The sequence below is a fragment of the Marmota marmota genome, unplaced genomic scaffold (assembly GCF_001458135.2).
Source record: "Marmota marmota marmota unplaced genomic scaffold, marMar, whole genome shotgun sequence".
In the NCBI taxonomy this organism is placed as follows: Eukaryota; Metazoa; Chordata; class Mammalia; order Rodentia; family Sciuridae; genus Marmota; species Marmota marmota.
In genome coordinates this window covers 15,749,552-15,773,485 of record NW_026000016.1, presented here as the reverse complement: position 1 = coordinate 15,773,485, position 23,934 = coordinate 15,749,552, and the positions used below count along the sequence as shown (strand labels likewise).

General features: G+C 36.2%; 1 protein-coding gene across 4 annotated transcripts in view; it reads left to right on the top strand.

The window, feature by feature from the left end:
- The window catches only part of Rgs7 (regulator of G protein signaling 7), a 460,451-nt gene that overhangs the window by 396,900 nt on the left and 39,617 nt on the right, over positions 1-23,934 (top strand). For all 4 annotated transcript variants that reach the window (XM_048809209.1, XM_048809208.1, XM_048809207.1 and 1 more), the window contains exons 7-9: positions 523-587; positions 1,611-1,687; positions 1,794-1,875. In XM_048809209.1, the coding sequence (XP_048665166.1) occupies positions 523-587; positions 1,611-1,687; positions 1,794-1,875 (224 nt within the window). The remainder of the gene's footprint in view (positions 1-522; positions 588-1,610; positions 1,688-1,793; positions 1,876-23,934) is intronic.

Below are 23,934 nucleotides of genomic sequence, written 5' to 3'. Positions count from 1 at the left end.
GCTCAGTGGTAGAGCCATTGCCTCCCATTGGATTCCAGTCTCTGTGTTAATAAAAAAAAAAGAAGAAGAAGAATATGAAGAAATCCTCCTTAGTTTACACTAACAGAGCCTTGCGGTTGACAGTAGAATTTGCAACTAATTGAATGTGCCAATAATGATTCCCCCTCTCTTTATACAATTCATTCTTATGAAATGGTTTTGTTTGCATATCCGGATTTTTTAAGTTCATTTGATGTTGCTTTTCAGTTTCTTTCCCCCTTCCTTGTTGAGGATAACATTATGACACAACTTAGTAAAAATAAGGAAATGATGGTTACCAGGTTTCTTAACATGTATTTTCAATTATGGCATCATAAATCAAACTGGATTTCAGTAATGAATTCTAGTTGTTTGTCTAAAATGAGATAATAGAAAATTATAACTTGGGGAAAAAGTGACAAGTGTCTGAAATTTTAATGCCATATTTTTATAGCAGTCAATTTTAATAAGCAACCAAAATATGATTTTTTGTTTGTCTTTCAGCTGTTTACCTCTGCAAAAGAACAATGCAAAATAAGGCAAGACTAGAACTTGCAGATTATGAAGCTGTAAGTACCAAGGACTTTTTAGCAATTAAAAAAAAAGGCATAAAATGGGCAGGAACAAAACCTATGGTCATTTCTGAATTTCTGAGTACTCCAGTAACTTTCTACATTCATTGATCTTTTTTTTTTTTAGATGTTGATGAACCTTTATTTTATTCACTTATTTATATGCAGTGCTGAGAATCAAACTCAGGCCTCACACATGCTAGGCAAGTGCTCTTACCACTGGGCCACAGCTCCAGCCCCATACATTCATGTATCTTAAGGATCAGATTTCTGCGGATCAGGCAGCAAATTCCTTTATAAATCCCTGTTTGCTTGCTTCCTCTCTTCATCCACATCGAGGACAGTGAAATTCTAAATACACAAATTCAATGTAGAAGAGAGAAACATATTTTATTTTCTAAAATTGATTTACCTGTAAATATTTCAAGTAAATACTAACACAAAGATATCCAAACTCTGAGAATTAAAGACCATTTATATTAGGAACATGTTTTTTATTGCAAAAAACAGGGTGTTTGCTAGCAGCAGATAAATTAACCTGATATAATTTGTTCAAATGGTTACTGTGTTGTGATTGATGAACTTCAAATCATTGAGTAGAAATAAGTACTGGGCTGCCAAGGATCTACATTTATTGTTAGGACAAGAATAAACTAAATCTGGGCTAGGAATGAATTGTTTTCCTGTTCCTCCATAAAATGAACACAGAAAAATCCAGTGGATTCATCTGGAACACTTTTCTCATACAAGGTAATTTCACTATTTTGCAGACACATATTGGATTTATAGTTGTATTATCTATAGTCAGTCATTCTTAAAAGTTAATATTATTTTTTTGTTCTGTTTCCTCCAAGACAATATGAGGATTGGCTGATTTGATGAGCATGACTTGTCATTCAGAACCAGAGTACACATAGAGAAATTCTATATTTGTCTTTTTTCATAAACATATGATAAATAAACTAGATAGGGTAGTATAGGTGAGCAACAAATCTTCTTCATCTGTGGGATATTTTTCAGGAGAGCCTGGCCCGGTTGCAGAGAGCATTTGCAAGGAAGTGGGAGTTTATATTTATGCAAGCAGAAGCACAAGCAAAGTGAGTCCTTGTGAGTCTTTTGGAAAATTTGTTCAAGTTGTGGCCTTTTGTCCAGAGGGGCACTGCACTTAACACTACTTATTCTTTATTGTTTTGATGTCAACAGAGTGGACAAGAAGAGAGACAAAATTGAAAGGAAGATCCTTGATAGCCAAGAGAGAGCATTCTGGGATGTCCACAGACCTGTGGTAAGAAAACTACAAGGTTCTTACAAATCTACATCCTGACTTTTAGCAAGTCAGGGATGCCCTGAGAGAGCAAGGAAAAGACTGTGGCACCCCCATCATATGTCCCACAATGGCTGCATGAGTGAGTTAAAGAAACATGGTTAAGATGACCCTACTGCAAAAAATAAATAACTAAATATAATAGAAATTTATGTTAAGCTAATCTTAGAACTGGGAAAACTTTTAGTGCATAAATATAGTAGACTGAATCTCAAGGATGACTGGCATATAAATTTTAGTTAAAATCAGTTTTATGTTTAAAAAATGCAAGCAAAAAGCAAACACTGAAAAATATTTGTAGCAAGTATGATAAATTTTACTACTCTTACTGTAAAAATAATTTGCAACTTGTAAAATGTGACTTCACATAAAATAAAAAAGGGTTTAAACTGATAATTTATCAAAAACATAAAAATGACTATTCAAATTATTGAAAAAGTATTTAATCTTTCTAGTCATGAAAAAGTAAATTTTTAAAAACTTAAAATTAATTATGTGCAATCCTGGAAATAACAATAAGAAGATAAATGCTCCCATTTAACCATAAGGGATAGTTAAATGAGATATACCCAGGGCTGGCAGTGTAGCTCAGTGGTAGAGCACATGCTGAGAATGCCCAAGGCCTGTGGGTTCAGCATCACAGAAGATACGGAGAAAGATTCACAAAACATACTGTATAACTCAAAAAGAGAATTTCAAAGAATTTTAAAGACATGGAGAAAACCTATACTGAAATGTGAAATTCCCTGAATACAAAATCATATGGAAAAAAATCTCAATTTTAATTTTAAAAAATCAATGCCTACAGAAACAATTAGGAAAAAATACATGAAATGTTGGTTGTACTTATTGTGAGGTATTTGATATCCCAAAGGCAATTTTAATTTTCTAATAAGGGGCATATGTCACACTTGCACTCTGAAAAGTTATGCATAATAAAATATTCTTAGACCTTCATCGAGGTAGATGTGTGCTTCTGCTGTGCCTGGAAATGCTCAGAACATAGCTGGTGTTTGCCATTCCGGGCACTGCGTTTTCAGGGGTAACATGCAGAAACACTGCCATCTTTGGAGCAGAATGAGCAAAGTGATGGGAAGGGGATGGTGATAACATAGATGAGAAGTAGAGAATATGAGAAATTAAGCTTAAGGCAAAGATGTTGTTACTCATCTGTCTTCAAGTATTTGAGCATCTATCATTTGGGAAAGGAAGTAGAATTAGCCTGCTTTACTTTGGGAAAAAAGGAGGCAGATTTTGTGTGAATGAACATTTTCATCCTTTTTTTAATCCAGTACATTGCAGAGCAAGGAGATCTCTGTCTTCTCAATAGTCCAGGGTGGAAGGATAAAGGTTGTCTCTCCTGGCTCATTACTTGAACCTCACTCCAAAGAGTCGCTGTTTCTCATTAAGACAGAGCAAGAGTGATATTGATTAGAAGGTCTCAGACTGAAATTTGAGAGCGTTGTATTCCAACCAACTTAGTGAAAAGAGATGGCACATCATGTTTTTAATCAGTTCAAATTTTAAATTTCATTGTATTGCAGATTTTGTTTGATATTTAGTAAACTAGGAATGGAGTGTCCAGGTGGAGGGAAAATAATTTGAGGTTTAAATTGTAGTTGCTATATTATCAAGCATGACATTTGCTCCTTGATTGACATTTTTTTCCTGTAACTGAAGTCCATTATTTTGTATGCAAAGTTAATATCTGATATTCTTTTAAGCAGTAATCTGGTATTTAGTAAAACTAGGGCATGAGTTTCACACATGTGAAAGTAATCTAAATTCTCTATCCCATTCAATCTCAACAATGCATATATAACCATTCTCTGGATGTGTTCCCACATAAAACACACATGAATGATTTTGGAAGTTTCATAATGTCAATTTTTAAAAGAAACTGAGGCAAAATTGATTTTAAAAAATTATTTGTATTGAACTGAGTTGCAACTCAGGAGGCAGATTCAAGTAAGTTGAACATGTGCTCTATGGTCTTACAAATTTCAAACAAGTTTTAAAAACAAAAACCAGAATGGGGAGAGGGGTTACAATCAATTTGTCAGAGACTGGGTAACTTAAAAAGTATGTAAAGCACATCTCAGAAAGGAGGGGGCTAAGGACAAAGAGAAAGAAATTATTGGGACAAGAAAGGATTTAGAGATGAGATAGATGGCACAGGTGAATATCTACAAAACTGAAAAGTTCTGTTGGAATAAAAACTATGACTCTCAGCATGTGAACTCTTGGGCAACTCTTGGGGAAAGATGTACAACTTCCACAAAATCTCTCATGACCTCTCAGCCTAGTATGTGGGGGCACCTCAATCTACTTGATTTTAATTTTTGATTTTAATTTTTCCACAGTAATCAGTATGGATTTCCATATATTTGTCATTTCTAAAAAGGATCACAAGCTTTGAAATCAGGGAGTACATTGAATGTTTGCTCCCTTTACATATTCATATTTTATTATCTTGAGAAATAAAGTCTTCTATAAACAATCTATCCTTCCCACTAGATTAATTTCTGATAAGACTTCTTTAATTGCTTCCCTAAGAGAAGTGATCATAACTTGGATACATTTTTCAAAGACAGACAATATTTTCTTCAAGGAAGAATATCTTTAGCAATTTTTATAAGTAAATCAGGTCTAACAATCCCAAAGAACCAAAGCCAAATATTTTATCTGATATGCAGATACTAATTCACCATAAGGGTGGGGGAGGCTGGGGAAGAATAGAGATACTTTGGATTAGACAGAGGGGAATGAAGGGAAAGAGTCTTGGGGTAGGAATATCAGTAGAATGAATCAGACATTATTACCCTATGTGCATATATGATTACATGACTAGTATAACTCTATATCATGTACAAACAGAAGAATGAGAAGTTATACTCCTTTTATGTATGACATGTCAAAATGCATTCTACTGTCAAGTATAACCAATGAGAACCAAAGAATTAAATAAAAATAAAGATATTCAGGCCTAGAAATTATATAAAACAGGCATATAGTTATATCATCTTATGTATTCTTGTAATGTCCTACATTTTATCTCTTCCTTTTCAAGTGCTGAAGAAGGCAATAGGAAACAGGTGTTGATTGTGTGGTAACTCTCAGCAACTTCATATTAATGTTTAAGAACTTCTGTCAGTTCTCCACACATGCCAAAAAGGGTAGACACAGACAATATTTCTTATAGTTCAGATGATGTAAAATCAGTCTTTTCCTTTATGAATTCTCACATTCCTGAAATGTGTCCCTTTAAGCAAAAAGATAAAAGACAAAATCAAAACAGGAAGCTGCTGCCAATTTTCTTTTTGTCTTGGTTGGTTCTTAATTACCTTTGATTATGAAGGAGGAGAGTGAAGTCTTAGAGTCTCTGAAACTCCATCCCCACACATCAGAGGTGATGTTGGGGAACTAATACTCTGCCCTCACAATATGGGAGAAGAAGATGGGTATAAGATAATAACAATTAGTTTATTAGCCCCTAGAGAACATTCATCAGTGCCATACTCTCTTCTTAGCCCTCAGTATAAATGATATAGCTCATGCGATCACAACAACCACCAGATGAAGCACTCTTATCTTCATCTTTACAGCTAAGGAATCTCAGCACAGGGCATTTCAGTTGCACAAGAGCCCACAAGGGCTGAGTGGGTTAGCTAACATCAAACATAGGAGTTTACAAATTGGCCCTGGGGTCCCCAGGGCCCAGATATGTTAGGGCCCAGATCCTGTCTAGCATACCTTCCCACCTCATGGCCAAGTGAAAATTGGTGTGGAATGTAATCTTCCATACATTTCTTATATAATTCTTTTTAATCTTCACAGGATTATCAGGTTGGCATTAATCTTATCATCATTTCACAAACATGGAAACTGAAATTTCGAGAGGTTGAGATTTCTTTTGTTTCCCTTGTTGAGTCGCCTTGTCCTTTTGTCCACACCTGTGTTTGTGACTTTCAAGAACATCTTAAGATTTGCCTCGTGTAGGTTTACACATTTCTTGTTAGGATTCTTTGCTTGCTTATTATTGTTGTTATAAATGGAATTCTTTTCTATTGTACCCTTTTTAAAAAACTATGTACATAATTAAGAAAGTAGACATTACTTTCTATTTTATATAGCTTCAGTTTTCACATTATTTCTTTTCACTCCTAAAACTTGTGGTGTATCCCAAAGAGTTTTTGTTTATATGGGGTTTTTTGTTTGTTTTTGAAAGATTTTTGTTGTTATTGTTTTGCTTTGTTGTGTTTGGGGATGGGGGAAGTTTTTCTGGAAGAGTTATGGATCAGACCAAGGACCTAGTGAATGTTAGTCAATCACTCTGCCACAGAGCTACAACCCCAGCCCACATAACTCTATTTTACACTTGCACATCACTTAAGTATTGAATTTACTGGAAGATTTATTCTCAGATCTTCTTCTCCAGTCCATCCCAGGCTGTATCACATCTTACAAATTCTAGGAAAATCTACAAATACTCTCAAGAGACTGAGAGTGAAAAAGACAAACAATGTCTTAATATCTGTAGTAATTTTGATATTGCAGAACTCTGGAAAAATAGCCACCATTGTAATGTATTTTGGTTTTGAATTTTCTGAAATATTTTGTACTTTTTGTCCTAATATATTTTAATAATAGTAGAACTCCATGAATGGATTTCTTAATGTTGAATGGTCCTTGAAATCCCAGAATAAATAATGATGCATCATTTTCTAATGTGATATTGGATTTTGTTGGGTTATATGGATTTAGGGTTTAGACATCCATATTCAAAAATGAAATTGCCTTGCACCAGATTTTTTATTGATTTTTATAACAAAAATTCACCATACAAAGAGTAGAAATGGTGATTTTTTTAGCATTTTTCCCATTATTTAAAAAGGCTTTGTCCAGAATTTATGTTGTTTCTCTAATCTAGAAACACACAATGACAAAGAGGGTGGGAAGGGTGACATTTTATTGTGAACTGAATGCTCAGATGATGGATTACATCAAGATTCTCACTTCTAGTCCTCCTCCCCACACTATGCATAAGTTTTACACATGGTGGCTTCTCTTCATTTATATTTTCCCTGTTTCAAATACTGAAAATTTGGAAAGAACTAACATAGCTGTCAGCTTTACTCAGTATACTGTTCAGTAGATGCAACTTTAGCTAAAACCATTTGGCTCAGTTACCAACTTCTTTTTTTGGATGAGATTGTACTAAATGTCTCCAAGTCTCAAACTCTTCATTTGAAATGGGGATAATAATAATGACCTCATATGACATTTGTAAATTGCTCAGTACAATACCTGGCACATAGTCATTGTTCAGCAAGTAGTAACAACAAGTCATGTTAGCAGTCATGCTTTTGATAAAAGAAAAGAAGCCAAGAGGCAAGGGAAGGTAGAACAGTTTGCAGATAGAAATGACCAGCTGTAATTAGAAAATACTTTGGGAATCACTGGAGTTGAAGTTTGAAGCTTGCCTGAGTATATTAATTATGGACTCTTGCAAAACAAATTACTCCTAAAACTTAGCAGCATAAAACAACAGACTTCCTGGATGGTTCTGGCCTCAAGACCTCTCATGATGCCCCAAATTGTGGGCCAACACCGTAGTCATTTGAAGGGATTGATGGTCAGCTTCATTCACTTGATGATTGGCAATAGGCTTCAGTTCTTGACCACACAGACACCATCTCCCTAAGATTATCCAAGACATGGTCTCCCCCATGTCGCCCTAAAATAGACAGCCCTATGTCCAAAATCTTATTTTTTTTGTAATCTAATCTCAGAAGCAGCATGCCATAGCTTAATGAGGGACACAACAGTTTGGGAGGGGAGGCACAAAAATGTGAGTGGCCGGAGGAGAGGGGGTCATTAAGGACCAAAATGGATGGTAACTTCCCCAGTAGCATTTGGGTAGATGGGAGGAATTTAGAAATTTGGTGGAAAAATTAAACCTAGGTCAGTCTATAGCATGAATAAACTCTTTGCCATTATAATAGGCAACCCAGACAAATGCTGATGGAATGCCCTGACTCAAGTAGGGAATAGAGAAGGTCAATGGGAAGAGGTGACCTTACACAGTTCTTACAGCTGTGCCAGGTGATTTGTTTTTCCTGCCAGATTCCTCGAGGAAGAACATGGAAGTATAATTTCTAAAACAAACAAACAAAAAATGCATCTTTTAGATGAGTCATTAAATTTTCTCAACTATAAATTCCACAGCTTTTAAACAAAGCACAATAATTTCTCTCAAGTATTAAGAAAGACAAAACTTTCAAGATGAATGTGAAAGTTTGATACTGCTGGATATTGGTGATAAGTTCTGTTCCCTCAAATATTGAAGTTTGAATATTAAAGAAGCACATCGAGGCAAACATATAAAGCAGGGTTTATTTAAAAAGGGGTAACATAGACTTCTCCTGGGAGGGAGAAGGGGACCATGGCTGGTATCCCAAGAAGCCAGGTGTTCTGCCCTTTTTAGATGTCCCAGGCTTCCTTTGTTCTCCTGCCCACTTCACCTTATCTTTCTCCTTCCTGCGGACATGACTAGGCCTAGGAATGTTCCCTGGGATGGCCAAAAGGTGGAAAACAGGTGGGCTGAAGGGGGAAGGGCAGGATGGTGCAGCCCAGGACACATTAATTAAAAACTTTATAGCTCCCTGTAGGGAGGGGCAATTCCTGGGACAAGTTACCTTGGCAATAGGTTGGGGGGGGGGCAGGTTCTTGATAAGGGTGGAGGAAGGGCCCTGAAGGAATTAACATCTCAATCTCCAGCTTCAGGGGACTCTCTCAAAATTGGCCTGACTCATCTGACTGCCTATCTAATTCTGGAGAGGAGGAGCAAGAGGGAAAGGGAGAGAGAGAGAGACTGAGACTGACTGTACCTCACTTGTTCCTGACTCTGTATTCAGTCCTCAGTCCAGGGCCAGGCATATGGCAAACACCCAGACACCAAACGCACATATTTTGAATTATTTTGATACTCTCCTTCATCCCTGCATACATCCATTTGGATGACACTAAACATGGTTTAGTTTTAAAAGCACGGAGGATTTTCTGCCTAAAGGCTGTGATGTCTGTACCAACCATCAGTGACCAGATTTGAGTTAACAGAATTTTTTCAGCTGTCCTGAAGCTGGTTTATTTCTGGCATATACACTTCACGGATCAAGTTATTCCTCTGTTCACATGACATTACTTAACAGAAACACATGGAAAATATATGCCACTTGAACTTTTATTTATTTATTTTTTTTTTTTAATTTTTTATTGTGGGTTGTTCAAAACATTACAAATTTCTTGACATATCATATTCCACACTTTGATTCAAGTGGGTTATGAACTTTTATCTCTACAAACATAAGAATAACACTACATGTAGATTTTCATCTAATAAGAATAATATTGATTAGAACCTATCTAGCAATATGTGGTGACAAAAGCCTTTTATATTCATATGTTACTTATTCATTACAGAAAGACCTTGTAGGCTAGGTAGTGATTGTCCTTTATTTCCAAATGGAAGAAGCAGGACTCTGAGGAACTGAGTTTTGAAGCACTAACACTCAAATCCTTAATAATGACTAAATGCCTGACAATTGCTTCAAAAATGCCTGCAATCTCCATTGTGAGATTTTTTGTCAGTTGGTAATACTCATCAGGATATTATCTCCTATCAGATCTGGCTTTGGACACATCAACTAATTTTTTATTTTAGAGTAGTCAAATGTAGTAAAGAGATTGTTTGACCTTCTTATTTTTTTAGATGGTCTACTGTTCTTTACATGTGTACTTGATTTCTGAGGCAGGAGGAATGCACATGTCCATTTGTATTATTGGGTTTCTGTTAGGAACTAGGTCCTTGGTGTCCCAAACAAAGAATTGAGCAAGACACACACAAGTAACAGGCAAAGATTTTTTGAAGGTGAAGCTAGCACTCCCTAAGGAAGATTGGAGTGTGCCCATGGAGAGAAAGTCTTGAGCCCTGAGGTCTGGAAATTAATATTATGTGTGCTAATCTGTGAGGTGTTCTCTGTCCTCTATGGACTGGATTGAAGACCACTATTGACTTTAGAATACCGCCCATTTTACCCCCATTAGTCATTTTAAGCTATCAAGCCTGTGGTGGGAGTTGCCATGGTAATGGAACTTATCATAAATAGGGACATGACTTGTCTCCCTGTCTTGTCCTTCAGTGGCATCTTTCTTATACCCTGTCTTTGCCACCTTGGTGTCCCTGAACTGCTACCTACAATGTGACAAGTCCACATTGTCACAACATCTCAGAGAGGTGGGTTAGCATTTTCAGCTCTGCTAGACTGCAGAAAGAGTCACAGCATGGGTATGACATATAAATGTGACAGGAATTAATATTTCCTAGAAACTTCCATTCCTGCTTCTCTGCTCGAACCAGCAGATAAAATATCCTATAGATTGTGGGGAGGTTGCCTTTTAATTTTGTACCTAATGTGTAATTTACATTTTTAATTTTAAGTGCTCATTCAAAACTTAAACTGTAGCAAAATTTTAACATTTTTTCATAACAATTCCCTTTAAAGTTGTTAGTGATGTTGTAAGCATTGTTTACTGATGTTCAGGAGAAACAAATCAGGTTAACGCAAGAGGAATAATGCCCTTTCCTGTCCTTAATAGTCAAATCAAACCCTGATGCTTCTCTATCAATAGTCCATGATCTCATGGGCTAATGCCTTTAACTGTTTTAGAAAATCCAAAAAAAAAAAATGTGTTAATCCAAATTTAAAGCTTTTTTTTGTGTCATGAAAAAAGAACAGCATTTCTATTATTCCCATCTGTTCCTTTGAATTGAAAAATATTTTGACAATGTGGCTATCATGAGCCTCAATGAGTGAAACTGTCTTTTTTGCTCCCTGGCTACATCTTTTATCTTCTGTCTGCTCTTTCTATCCAAGAATAGATTTGTAGATATAGTGTCCTATTATTATGTAATATTCAATGCTATTTATGTAAGCCATGGCTAGAGTGAGAATAAAAACTGCTTTCCCTATTATTAAGTTAGTGCTTCTATAGCCTATGCACTGGCAACTTTTCAAAAATTATGCACCAGATTTCTGGCCTGTTTCTTCTGAAATTGTGAGCATGCAAATAGTGGTTGGGGCTTTGCTTTGAGGAAGATTCTGAAGGTTAATGGCTACTTCCCAGGGAGACAGGTAGAGGAGAGCAATGATCTCAAGTATTGGTTACCACCTGCATAGTCAGGGGGTATGAGAAAGGACTGGAAAGTGCAGCCTCTCGCTTCAGTGTGTTATGGAGAAGCCAGTGGAACATTCCTACTGTATATAGCTAAAGTAAAGTTGTGTTTGCCAGTTGGAAGAGTCAACAGATAATCTTTTAAAAATAAACAGAGAGAGTAAATGGTGCAAAATTTTAACAATTAGAGAATTGGGATAAAGAGGCTGATGGGATTTTCTTTGAACCACTTTGCAGTTCTTTCGGTTGGTCTGAAATCATATCAAAGTTAAAAGTGAAAAATGTACGCACACACACACACAGCAAGTGCACATGTCTCTAAAGGGATGGCAGGGCAAAAAATTGTGGGCTCAATTTATCAATACCCTAACAGAGCCAGTGAACTCTGATTTCACAGGGAGCAGTTATTATTTGGGCTCAGTTCTTTCCTGTTCATTTGTTTTCCCAAAATGCACCAGATTATATTTTTGAAAGAAAAGGACAAGCTTTGTTCTCTTAAACTGACACCAGGTATCTTCTTCAAATAATCTTTCTCTTTTTATTTTTATTTTATTCTTTTTATTTTAAAATATATATATATATTTAGCACTGGCAATTTAATCCAGAGGTACTTTACTGCTGAGCCACATCCCTAGAATTTTTTTTTTTTTTGAGACATGGTCTTTTTAAGTTGGTTAGGGCCTCACTATGTTGATGAGGCTGGCCTCAAATTTTTCTGATCTTCCTGTCTCGGTCTCTGGAGTTGCTAGGATTATAGGTATGTGCCATCAGGAGTTGCTGGGATTATAGGTATGTGCCATCATGCTAGGCCAAATAAATATTCTCTTTCATAAGAAAAACAATTAAATTAAATTTTAAAACAGCTTAAATTAATGTGAAAAAAAAATCCTCTCCCAATGGAAGATTTCTCCTCAGCTCAGCTGAAATGAGGACATATGTCCTCACAATCCGAAACTGGATTTTTCAAGTCAAATTGTACTTCATTTTCAGAAACTCCAACATAAAGATGTTCGTCATTACATATTTTCAAGTGTTAGCAGTTAGTGCTTTGAGAAATGAAAAAAGGAAACTGACTTTAAGAGAAAGAAACTCAAATATCATTAGTCTGATGATATATCTGACTTAATATGTTTGAATAGCTTTGAAGTGAACTCAGTCTTGCGCTCTTGCTCCACTCCCAGCAGAGATATAATTCCCAAAGGTGCTGACTTGTTTAATCTCATAGAAGTTGAAAATAAAATGGTGGGAACCAGAGCCGGGAGAGAGCATATTGGAGAAAGGGAAGGGGAGAGGCAGATCATAGGTACAAAATTACAGGTAGAGGAGTAGGAAGTTCTGGTGTGCTTTTGCACTGTAGGATGACTACAGAAAACAATAATGTACTGTAAATTTCAAAAAGCTAGAAGAAAGGATTTTAAGAGTTTGTACTATAAGGAAATGATAAATGTTTGAGGAGACAGATATGTCTAAACTTGATTTAAACACTAACCATTAAACATTACTGAAATATCACATGGTACTCAATAAGTATATCCAAATTTTATGTTTTTGTATATTTATTTAAAATAAATTTAATTCAAATTTTAAAATATAACTAAATAAATTGTATATTTAGACTAAAGTTGCTAAGATTTGGTTTTTTATCTTTCTCCATTCAGTATAGTTTAATTTGTTCATTTTTAATTAGCAACTTCCTCAAATCCTTACAAATATTATCTGAAAGCATGTAAGACTACTCCCTTGCTTCTATGTTATTATTTTCTTTATGTCATTATACTCCTAATGATGATAATGATGATGGTAATACAAGTTAACATGTGCTCAGCATATTGTGTGCATCGAGAACTGTGCTAACCCTTGTTCACACATTATTTGATACAGCAATAAGGTCAACACTGTTATTACTCTCAGTATATAGGAAGAGGTTTCAAAGTGTAAATAGGATCTTAAGTACATTGTGGTCCTGTTGTTTTGTGCTTTTTATGTAAGATGATTAACATTTTTAAAAAGTAATATAGCTTTTTCAATAAGTGACTTATTAAAAAACTTTCAGCATTCTTAAGTATGCTATAGGTGGGCAATTTTAGGGGAAAGTTACACAGCAAGCTTTAAAGTCAAGGTCAAGTGACTCTTTTAATATAATTTGTCAAAAGGAATCATGAATTGGATTTTAGACCTGACCAGCTAGTATTTTACTACTCTTTTCCCTTTGATATTATGCTTCCGTGAAAATTAGATTTGTAGTGGCTAACCTATGTAGTTTATTGAATGCTCATGAAAATATAATTAAAATGACTAATGTTGGAAAGTATCAAAGTACTCCACAATATGACATCTAGTATTATTGTCATTTTTTTTAAATTTTACATCTATAATCAGATTTTTTCCCATAAGGGATTTTAATCTTCAGTTTCATAGACAGCCTAGTGGAGTACTGTGGTACTGCAGGTGAGTAAGGCTCGAGAGGGGAAGGAAGGATAAGGAACCAGCTATGCTCTATTTAGGAAAAGAGGTAACAGCTAGTGCAAAGGAAGAACCTGGTACAGATGAAGAGCAGAAAGAACGGTAGTGGCATTGGAGCAAAGTGAGCAAGAGAAAAGAGGCACCAAATGGGGTTGGAAAGGTAGACAGAGCCCTTTTACATGACACCTTGTGCAACGCGGCCTTTGATCCTAAGTGTGGTAAGTGGATGGAGGTAGGAAGAGAAAGGTGGCATCATGTGACTGTCATTTTCAAAGACTACTCTAGGAATCTTCCTAGTCCTCCAAGAACAGAAAACACTCCTATCCCCCAATGTTATGCCAACCTCTATCTTAGAATTCCAGACAAGTATTTAATATCATTTAACTCTAAACCCCTTAATTAGCTTGTATCATGTTTATGTTCTGTTAAGTTTTCTAAATGATATTGTGAAAACACATTTTCCTCATTACGGTTTTTATATTTCTTACCTCATATATTCCTAAATCTAATTTTACCCAAAACTCAGCCAAGAAATAAACTTGAAAAGTCTTAACTAAAGTAGGTGTTAAAATTCCCATACTCTAACTTGTGTGCTTTGATTGATTCATTTGCTTAACTATGAGACCCTGTGTTAAAAGTCCAGGTCTGGCTTCTTGACCCGCATCAGAACCCAAATAGCAAATCTGAGGATGATGGATGTCGCTGGAGGCAAGGACACTGAGAGCAGCAAAAGTGACAGCTGACTGGGAGAAGGCAGAGGCACTAAAAATGGCATAAAATGACACAAAAGCTCAGAAAACATTAGAAATTAGGACCATCTAGCCTCATAGGCATTGCTGTCTAAGCAAAATAGTGCTGTTTCCAATAATGACCTTGAATTATGAGGAAGAAGTTGCATTGTTTTGTATGTGATTTTGTAAGAATTGCAGAGATTAAGTGGGGATTATTTTAGGTTTTTCACCCTAATGGTGAAAATGAAATACAGTTTTAGCTTTTAGCAATAAATGTATAATCTAAGAAAGAAGTTAATATAAAATTCTGTTTCTTTTTTATTTTTACAATTATTAATGCATATTGAGTGTACAGATTAATGGGTCCTTCTGTGACATGCACATATAATGCTTTGATCCTGTTCACCCTCCCTCTGCCCTGGCTTGCCCTCCCTTCTTCCTCTCCCAGCATCTGGTTCCCTTCCCCTTTCTGATTAGTCCCTCTTCTACTTCCTGGTCTTCTTTCTTTCAACCTTTCACTTTCCACATAACAGAAAACATGATATTTATTGGTTTATTATTTCCCTTAACATGACAATCTCTGGTTCCATTTGTTTTCCTATAAGTGACCTAATTTCCTTCTTTATGGCTAAATAATATTCCATGGTACATATGTACACCACATTTTCTTTATCCCTTCATCTGTTGACAGGCACCTAGGCTGATTACATATCTTGGATATTGTGAATAGTTTCACAATAAATATGTGGAATCCTCTTGTGAAACACCACTAATAGATAAAGTACTTCCCTTTTTCTCCTTTTGGAAATCAGGTTTAGTGCCACAGAATGTGTCTTTGAAATTAATCTTCTCTATAGGAGTCTTGCTAAATGGAGGTTTGTGTTACACTCAGCCTTTGTCTATGTGTCTGATGTATAGTGTTAATGCCTAAATGTCAGGGCACCCCCACAAAATCCATATGTTAAAATTCTACTAGGAGGCAGCGCCTTTGAGAAGTGATAGATCATGGTGCTTTCTTCCTTTATTTATTGGATTGGTACTCTTATAAAAAGAAACCCAAAAGAGGTACCTTCCATCATGTGTGGATACAGCAAAAAGTCATCCTCTGTGAACCAAAAAGTGAGTCCTCACCAGGCCTTGTGCTGACAGATTAATTTTAGACTTTCCGGAACTTTTTAGAACTGTGAGAAATAAATTTCTGTTGTTTATACGCTACCCAATTTATGGAGTTTTTATGACAGAATAAAACAGGTACACCTCTTTTCTATTTGAGAGCATATGATTTGTGAACCTCCCATATCCTTTGTAATTCAAGTTGATTGATTTCAAAGCTGCTATTGTAATCAAGGTTAATTCAAATATATGATGATTTTCAAACTTCTCATTTTCTAATTTTCCCATGGTTATCCACTTTAACAATGCTTGTGAGCCTTGTGAATTTACCGTGAGCTATTTATAGAATAAGGAATTTTGTTTGGCTATTTAGCTCTTAGTGCACACCAATCACCAGTACTAACAGCAGTATCTTACAAGATTAATCATTGTTTTTACTAGTTAGTAACTGGTCCATTTTCCTACTCTTTGCCTGTTTACTTTTGCACTTCTCAAAAAGAAAATTTTCATCAGAGTGATAGTCTAGGTTTTGTTCTTCAGTTCCTACTGTCAATAAACATGTTAACAATTAAAGTAAAATGTTTAAGCTGTTTGATGGCAGTAAGTCATTGGACCAGGAATCCCAAAGTTTTGTGTAGCTACTGATCATTCTGTGACTGATACACCAAATGAACAACATAATATGAACCAAAATGCAGCTTCAGTGATAGTTATGAAGAGACAGCCAGTCCAGGATCTAGGACCAAGCAGAGCACACGCCTTAATTCTCAGGTCTAAGCAGGACCTTTTTTTTTTCCTCTCCCTATTGAAAATCTTTGCACATTGTAGTCTGCTTCATGTAGAACAAAAAAGTCACAGAAATGGAAGATCAATCACTCACATGCACAGCAGGCCAGGTGTAATGGAAAAGAAGGATATTCATGTTTGCTTGCTGGAGACTTTTTGCTTTTTTCTTGAAGAACCCCTATTTTAAGGCTAATTATGGCAAGTTAGCTGCTACCAGGTGACTTTTTTATTTCAAAGTAACTCTGGCTGAAACAATTGTAAACATTTTAAAGCTGAACACTAACCATGGGGAATCCCAGTGATTTCAAAGGGTCTATAGGCAAACTTACTCATTAGGCTCCTTTTGGTATCTCCTTGAGAACTGTGATAGTTTAAAGTTGTAACCGAAAAACGATTCCTAGTCTCTAATAAGGAATATCATTGAAGGATTCACAGAGAGCTTCTACATTGTTAGGCTGCAGTGATCTGATTTCAGAATAGAGTAAAAGAATGTGGTAGGATGACTGTAGAGAATTTAGTGAAGTAGAGCAGAGTCTTTGCTGGGGGCACATATCTTCCAGGCTCTCAGTGATTGACATCTAATGTTAGTTACCTGTTCAGTGATAAGTTCATGTCACCAATCCTGACGCAAAGGGGCAGTGGCACAAGAGGTTGAGCCAGAAACAGATTATTATACTCTCTTCTTGTTTTGCAAATGTTGTAAGTCGTGAATCCTAAGAGCAACTACAGAAAGAGCTACATTCCATTTAGAGAATTCAGTAGATACTTACGATCCAGGAATCATTCTTGATTCCTCTTTGCTTTCACATTTGTTTTTCTCACAGGTTTCCCATCTCAGTTGATGGCATCACTTCACCCAACTGGGAATAAACAGGAGTCTCCCTTCACATATCCTTCCTTCAGCATGCTCGGCAAACTGTGTCTATTACAGCTTCACAGCATATTCCAATTGCAACCCCTTCACATCATCTTTAATGCTAATGTGCAAATCCACATCACCATAATGTGGTGCTTCTATGTTTGCCCTGATCCTACCCTGATAATCCATTTCTAAAGTACTCACTGCTCTTGATATTTTATTTCTTCTTTTTAGTTATACGTGACAGTATATTTTGACATATTTATACAACCATGGAGTACATCTTATTCTAATTAGGATCCCAGTCTTGTGGTTATACATGCTGTGGAGATTTACTGTGGTGTATTTATAAATGTACACGGGAAAGCTTAGTCAAATTCATTCCCCTTCTTTCCTATTCCTGACCCCTTTCCTATTCCTCTTTTCCCTTCATTCCCATTTGTCTAATCTAGTGAACTTCACTTCTTCCCCTCCCCCCTTGCTTGTTGTGTGTTAGCATTCACATATCAAAACCTTTGTTTTGGGGGAATTGGCTTATTTTCCTTAGCATAATAGTCTCCAGATTCATCCATTTACTGGCAAATGTCGACTTTATTTAGTTTTTGTTCACAGCAAAATTGCACAGGAATTACAGAGCTCTTCCTTATTCCCTCCCCACACATATATGGCATCCCACATTTCCACATCCCTCCCCCTCAGAGTAGCATATTTGTTTCAGACAATGAACTACAACGATGCATTATTATCACCCAAAGTTCATAGCTTACATTAGGGCTCACTATTAATGCCGTGCATTCTATGGGTTTGAACAAATGTATAATGATGTATATGTGCTATTAAAGTATCATACAGAGTAGTTTCACTGTCCTGAAAATCCTCTGTGCACTGCCTATTCATCCATTCCTCCTACCAACTCTTGACAACATGGTCTTTTTACTGTCTCTATAGTTTTGCCTTTTCCAGAAAGCTCTATGGTTGGAATCATACAGTAGGTAGCTTTTTCTGATTGACTTCTTTCACTTGACTGCATGCATTTAAAGGGCTTGCATGTCATTGGGGCTTGATAACTTATTTCTTTTTAATGCTGAGTAATATTTCATTGTCTGCATCACTAATTTATTTACCCATTCATCTAATGAAGGAAATCTTGGTTGCTTTAAAGTTTTGGCAATTATGAATAAAGCTGCTGTAAACATCTATGTACAGGTTTTTTGTGTGCAAGCAAATTTTCAACTCATTTGCATAAATACCAAGTAGTGTGATTGCTGGATCATATGGTAAGAGTGTGTTTAGTTTTTTAGACAGCCAAACTGTCTCCCCAAATTGCTGTAGCAGCAGTGAATGAGAGTTCCTTTTGTTCTTCATTTCTGCCAACTTTTGGTGTTCTGGATTTGGGCCATTCTGATATGGGTATAGTGGTATCTCATTACAGTTTTAATTTGCATTTCTCTGATGACATATATGCAGAACATCTTATTTGCAATCTTTATATGTTCTTAAGTGAGCTACCTTCTCAGATCTTTTGTCCAGTTTCAATTTCAATCTTTCATTTTCTTATCGAGCTGTAAGAATTCTTTCCATCTTTCAGATAACAATCCTTTCTCAGACATGCTTTTTGCAAATTTTTTTTCTAGTCTGTGGCTTCTCTTATCATTTGGTAGTGTCTTGCTCAGAAGAGAATATTTTAATCTGAATGAAGTTTAGCTTATCAATTATTTCTTTCATGGATCGTGCCTTTTGTGTCATATCTAAAATGTCATCACCAAACCCAAGGTCACCTAGATTTTCTCCTTTATTATCTTCTAGGAGTTTTATAGTTTTATCATTTTACATTTAGATCTGTGGCCCATTTTGAGTTAATTTTTGTGAAGGATGTAACATCTGTTTTTAAAAACATAAATCATTTGTTATTTAAGTCAGCTTTTTGGTCGCTGTGACCAAAAGACCTGACAAGAACAATCAGAGAGGAAAAGTTCATTTTAGGTCATGGTTTCAGAGGTTTCAATCCATAGCTCTGGGCCTGAGGTGAGGCAGAACATCATGGTGGAATTGCACAGATGAGGAAAGCAACTCAGGACATGGCAATCAGGAAACAGAGAGAGCGAGCTCCTCTCACCAGGGACAAAATGTAAACCCCAAAGGCACGCCCCCAGTGACCTATCTCCTCCAACAGTTACTGCCTACAGTTACCACTGAGTAAATCCTATGGATTAATCTGCTGATTAAATTCTAACTCTCATAATCTAATCTTCACCTCTGAATGTTCTTGCATTGTCTCACACAGGGAGCTTTTGGAGGACGCCTCATATCTAAACCATAACATATGGAGTTACTCCCTTGTTTAAAACCCTCCACTGGTTTGTCTGGGGATATGGCTCAGTGGTAAATTGTTTGTCGAGTATCCATGAATCCCTGGGTTCAATCCCTAGCACTACCAAAAAAAAGCAAACAAAAAACACAGAAACACCTCTACAACAAAACACCTCTGCTGGTCATTTTATGTTTGGAATGAAACCTCCTTACCATAACCCATGATTCCTACCTCACCTAACTATTTTGCACAGCTCCAAACTGATGTGGTATGATTCCTTCCCTCTGCTACATTAGCTTTCCTTCTGCCTCTTGGACATGCACAGCTCATTCATAGCGTATGTTGAAATGGGATTACAGAGCCAAGAATCTGTAGTCAGCAAATGAGCCTGAGCATGAATCAAATGATCGAATAACTCTGGAAGGTAAATGAAGGAAATTCCAGGGTAACTGCCTCAAAAGACATCTTTGAGTTTGTGAGTGGGAAATACGGAGCTAACAGGGTCAGAAACTGAATTAATTGGTAGCTGCTTAAGAACATAAAGAGAGCTGGTTTCCATTCCTATCTCTCAATGATGCTCCTCACCAGGAGTTCTCTTGATTGTTCTGATATAAGTCTGTCTCTGGCACAACTTACAAAATTTTACTACGTGGGCTGGGGGTGTTGCTCAGTGGAAGAGTATGTGTTTAGCATGAGTAAATACCTGGGCTCCAGCCCCAGAGCCAAAAAGAAAGAAAAGTATAATGCCATGAAAGGAACTAAATGGTATTTAGTTTCTCTTACAGATATCAATAATGGAACCAAGAGTTCCAGCTTCTGTTTTGCACCTTATGAAGACACACACTGCTGCAGTAATATTTATCAATGATGTCCTCATTACTCCTTCAGGAATGGGTTCCATAGTATTAAATGCTACTTTCTAATAAATAATATTACAATAATGTTACAATGCAGCTTAGTTGTGTTGAAAATAAATTCACTGTTGAATCACTGGAAATGACTTATGATTCTATTCTGGGCCAATGTAAATAACATTTTATTATTCCTTAAGTCCAGCAATATTATGTACTTAATACTGTTTCCAGAAAATAGTACATTTTTGAACAATTTTATGGAGCGCTTACTTAATAATGGTAACGTTATTTATATCTTATTGAGAAGATATATCTAGTTCTGTAGAAAACCAATTTATGCATAACATTTTATGTGAATCTGGTGCCAGCTAGTAGCACCTATTATATATGCTTTAAAAAGATAACTGCTTTTTTTTTTCAATAACAAATAACAGAATGGTCTTGTTGGGATAAAGAATAATTGCTTAAGATAAAATTTTGAAACGTATTTATCTTCTCTATTGGGAAGAACCTACAGTGAGAATGGATGTCTGAAACTTTCTATCATATAATGTCCTGTGTCAACTTCTACCTAGTTGCTCTGTTCCCATTTTGTGTCTGTTGGTCTTGTTGTATTAGGAGGTTATTGAAATATGGATCATGCCTTCATTTCTGTATATCATCATGCATCATAAGATCTGACAATTAATTAATTAAAGCATAAAGAAATATTCCTTGAATAATAAAAGAATGCCAAAAAATAATTATTGCCAATATTTCATTCACCATAGTGCCTGACATTTTTTTGGGGGATGGGAGGGGGTACCAGGGATTGAACTCAGGTGTACTCTAATACTGAGCCACATCCCTAGCCTTATTTTGTATTTTATTTAGAGACAGAGTCTCAGTGAGTTGCTTAGGGCCTTGCTTTTGCTGAGGATGGCTTTGAATTTGTGATCCTCCTGCCTCAGCCTCCTGAGCTGCTGGGATTATAGGCATGCACCACAGCACCTGGCTCAGTGCCTGACTTTTGAAAGAAGTTATTCAGAAGTTATCAGTGCTAAGTCTTAATTATTCAGAAAAATATTAGACAAACTTGGACATCTAAGTTTTTGTTGTTATTCTTGGTTTTTTTTTTTCTGTTTATTTGTTTGCGATGCTGGGGATTGAATCAGGGCCTCGAATATGGCTTGGAAAGAGCTTTACCACTGAGTTTCAACCTCAGCCCTTTCAAATTTGTGATCCTCCTGCTTCAGCTTCCCAAAATGCAGGGATTACAGGGGACCACTACATCCAGCCATCTAAGTTTTTTTTTTTTTAATTTTTAAGAATCCCCTAGATAAATTAGATACCATAGATCTGCTAAACCATTTGCTGTCTCAAGAGGCTCTTTAGAAATGACAGAAAACTTGAGGACACTGAGACTGGCACCTCAGGTCCAGCTTATCAGTTATATTATTTTAACCATTTAGATATTAATGATCAATTTTGAACTGGCAAATGTGATTTTTCAGGGATGGAAGCTGGGTTATAAGACAAATCTAATGGTTCAGTCTGTGATGTTTGCTCTTACAGTCAATTAGCTTATGACTATTGTTAATAATTGACACAAGTAGGAATTTTAGATAGCTGTTAATGATTTATTAATCAAATTTAAAAAGCCATAGTTTTTGAAATTTAGAGATAAAAATGTTAATTCTCTTTTGGGCTGCAAGTCAGATATTGAAGGAAAATTCTACTTTATGCCTTCAGTAGTTGGTGAAATTTATTATGCCATTTGTTAACTATCCCATTTAATTTGAAGTCAAATTGGTTTAGAATCCTAGCTTTTTATGGGAAGAATTTTAAAATTCAATTAATTCAGAGTCCTCAAATAAGTAAAAATATAACATACACACACACACACAATCTTATGCTGTCGATAATTGATCTATTTTCCTTCTCAGAAACCTGTTTGAAGGATAGGTTTCAATGAGCATTCTCTACGTGCTGCCATAATTTATATCATCAGTTTAGATAACTCAGTCACTTTTGGATGATCACATTTACTGTTTTCCTCAGACTTTCTTGGCAGCTAAGAGTGGTTTGGGAGTGGAGCTTCAGGTATTGAGGTTTTGTTTATATGATCTGTGCAGTGGGGAATGAGAGCCAGATATCCACAGAACATTTTCTTGATCCTAGTTATTTCTGCTTTAGACAGGTTGGAATGGTGGTCTGCCCCCAGGACTGCTATACAGTACCATTCCCTGGCCTTCACTATTGGGGTTTGTCTTCAGACATTTTCTCTCAGCCTGAAATCCCTGCACATCTGCAGTCTTTGTTTTAACCTCAGGCTTCCAATCACCTACTAGTCTTCTCAGAACTTATGTGTCCTTAGCTATGGATACTTGCAGCAAATCCTACATACAAGAAACAAGAGAGGGGAGGGGAAGGGAGGGGAGGGGAGGGGAGATAGGAAGGGGATAGGAAGGCAGCAGAATACAACATACACTAGTATGGCAGTATGTAAAAACGTGGATGTGTAACCGATGTGATTCTGCAATCTGTATATGGGGTAAAAATGGGAGTTCATAATCCACTTGAATCAAATGTATGAAATATGATATGTCAAGAGCTTTGTAATGTTTTGAACAACTAATAATAAAAGAATGAACTGATGCAATTCACCACGTTAAGGGAATAAAGGGGAAAAAATAAATGATTCTTTCAAGAGATGCCAAAAAGATGCATGTGATAAATTTTGAGTAGGTTCATAATAAAACTCTCAGCAAACTTAAAAAAAAAAAAAGAAACATTGTTCCTTTCCTTCCACCTTACAAAGGGACATGTCGTCCTTTTCTTAAATATCACATACTAGTCATTCCCACCCTTCAACACAAAGAGGAAGATCTGTATGACCTATCTTGTCAAGCTTGGCTCTTGATACATTGGTATTGACATATCAATAGGAGAATGAAGCATTCCAGAGTCTTCACTTCCCTAATGGGTCAGGTTAGGGAAGGAAGACTGCAATAAAATAGAAATTGAACAGGGAAATGAAAACAGAATGCTTTAATATTTTTAAAACATTATCTTTGTTACCTCTGGATCAGTGGTTGTGAACTCTGACTGCATATTAAAATCACTGGGGTCCTTTAAAAATAAAACTAATGCCTAGATAGGACACAGAAAGGTTGAGAATATCAGGTACTGATCAGCTTGATGCTGGAAGTGAATTGCTCACTACCACTTAGTAAGTCAGTGCCCCTTCCCAGCTTGGTGCTTTGCCTTTATACTAACAAGCTGATCACCAAGCTTAACAGCTATTTTTATTCCTAATTAAATATGCAAACCAAACTTGTAGTTTATTTAACACTCATACTATAGTGTGTGTGTGTGTGTGTGTGTGTGTCCATAGTTTACATGTAACCTTTGTGGAAAATAATTTAAGAAGTGTTTTGCCAAGTATGGAGGTGCATGCCTGTAATCCAAGTGACTCAGGAGGCTGAGGCAAGAGGACCACAAATTCAATGTCAACTTCATCAATTTAGTGAGGTCCTAAGCAATTTAACAAGATTGTGTCTCTAAATAAAAAATAAAAAGGGCTAGGGATGTGGCTCAGTGTTGCAGTGTTCCTGGGTTCAATCCCTGGTACAAAAAAAAAAAAATGGTGAAGTTCTCTTAGGATGCCTATGCTTTAAGGAGAAAGTT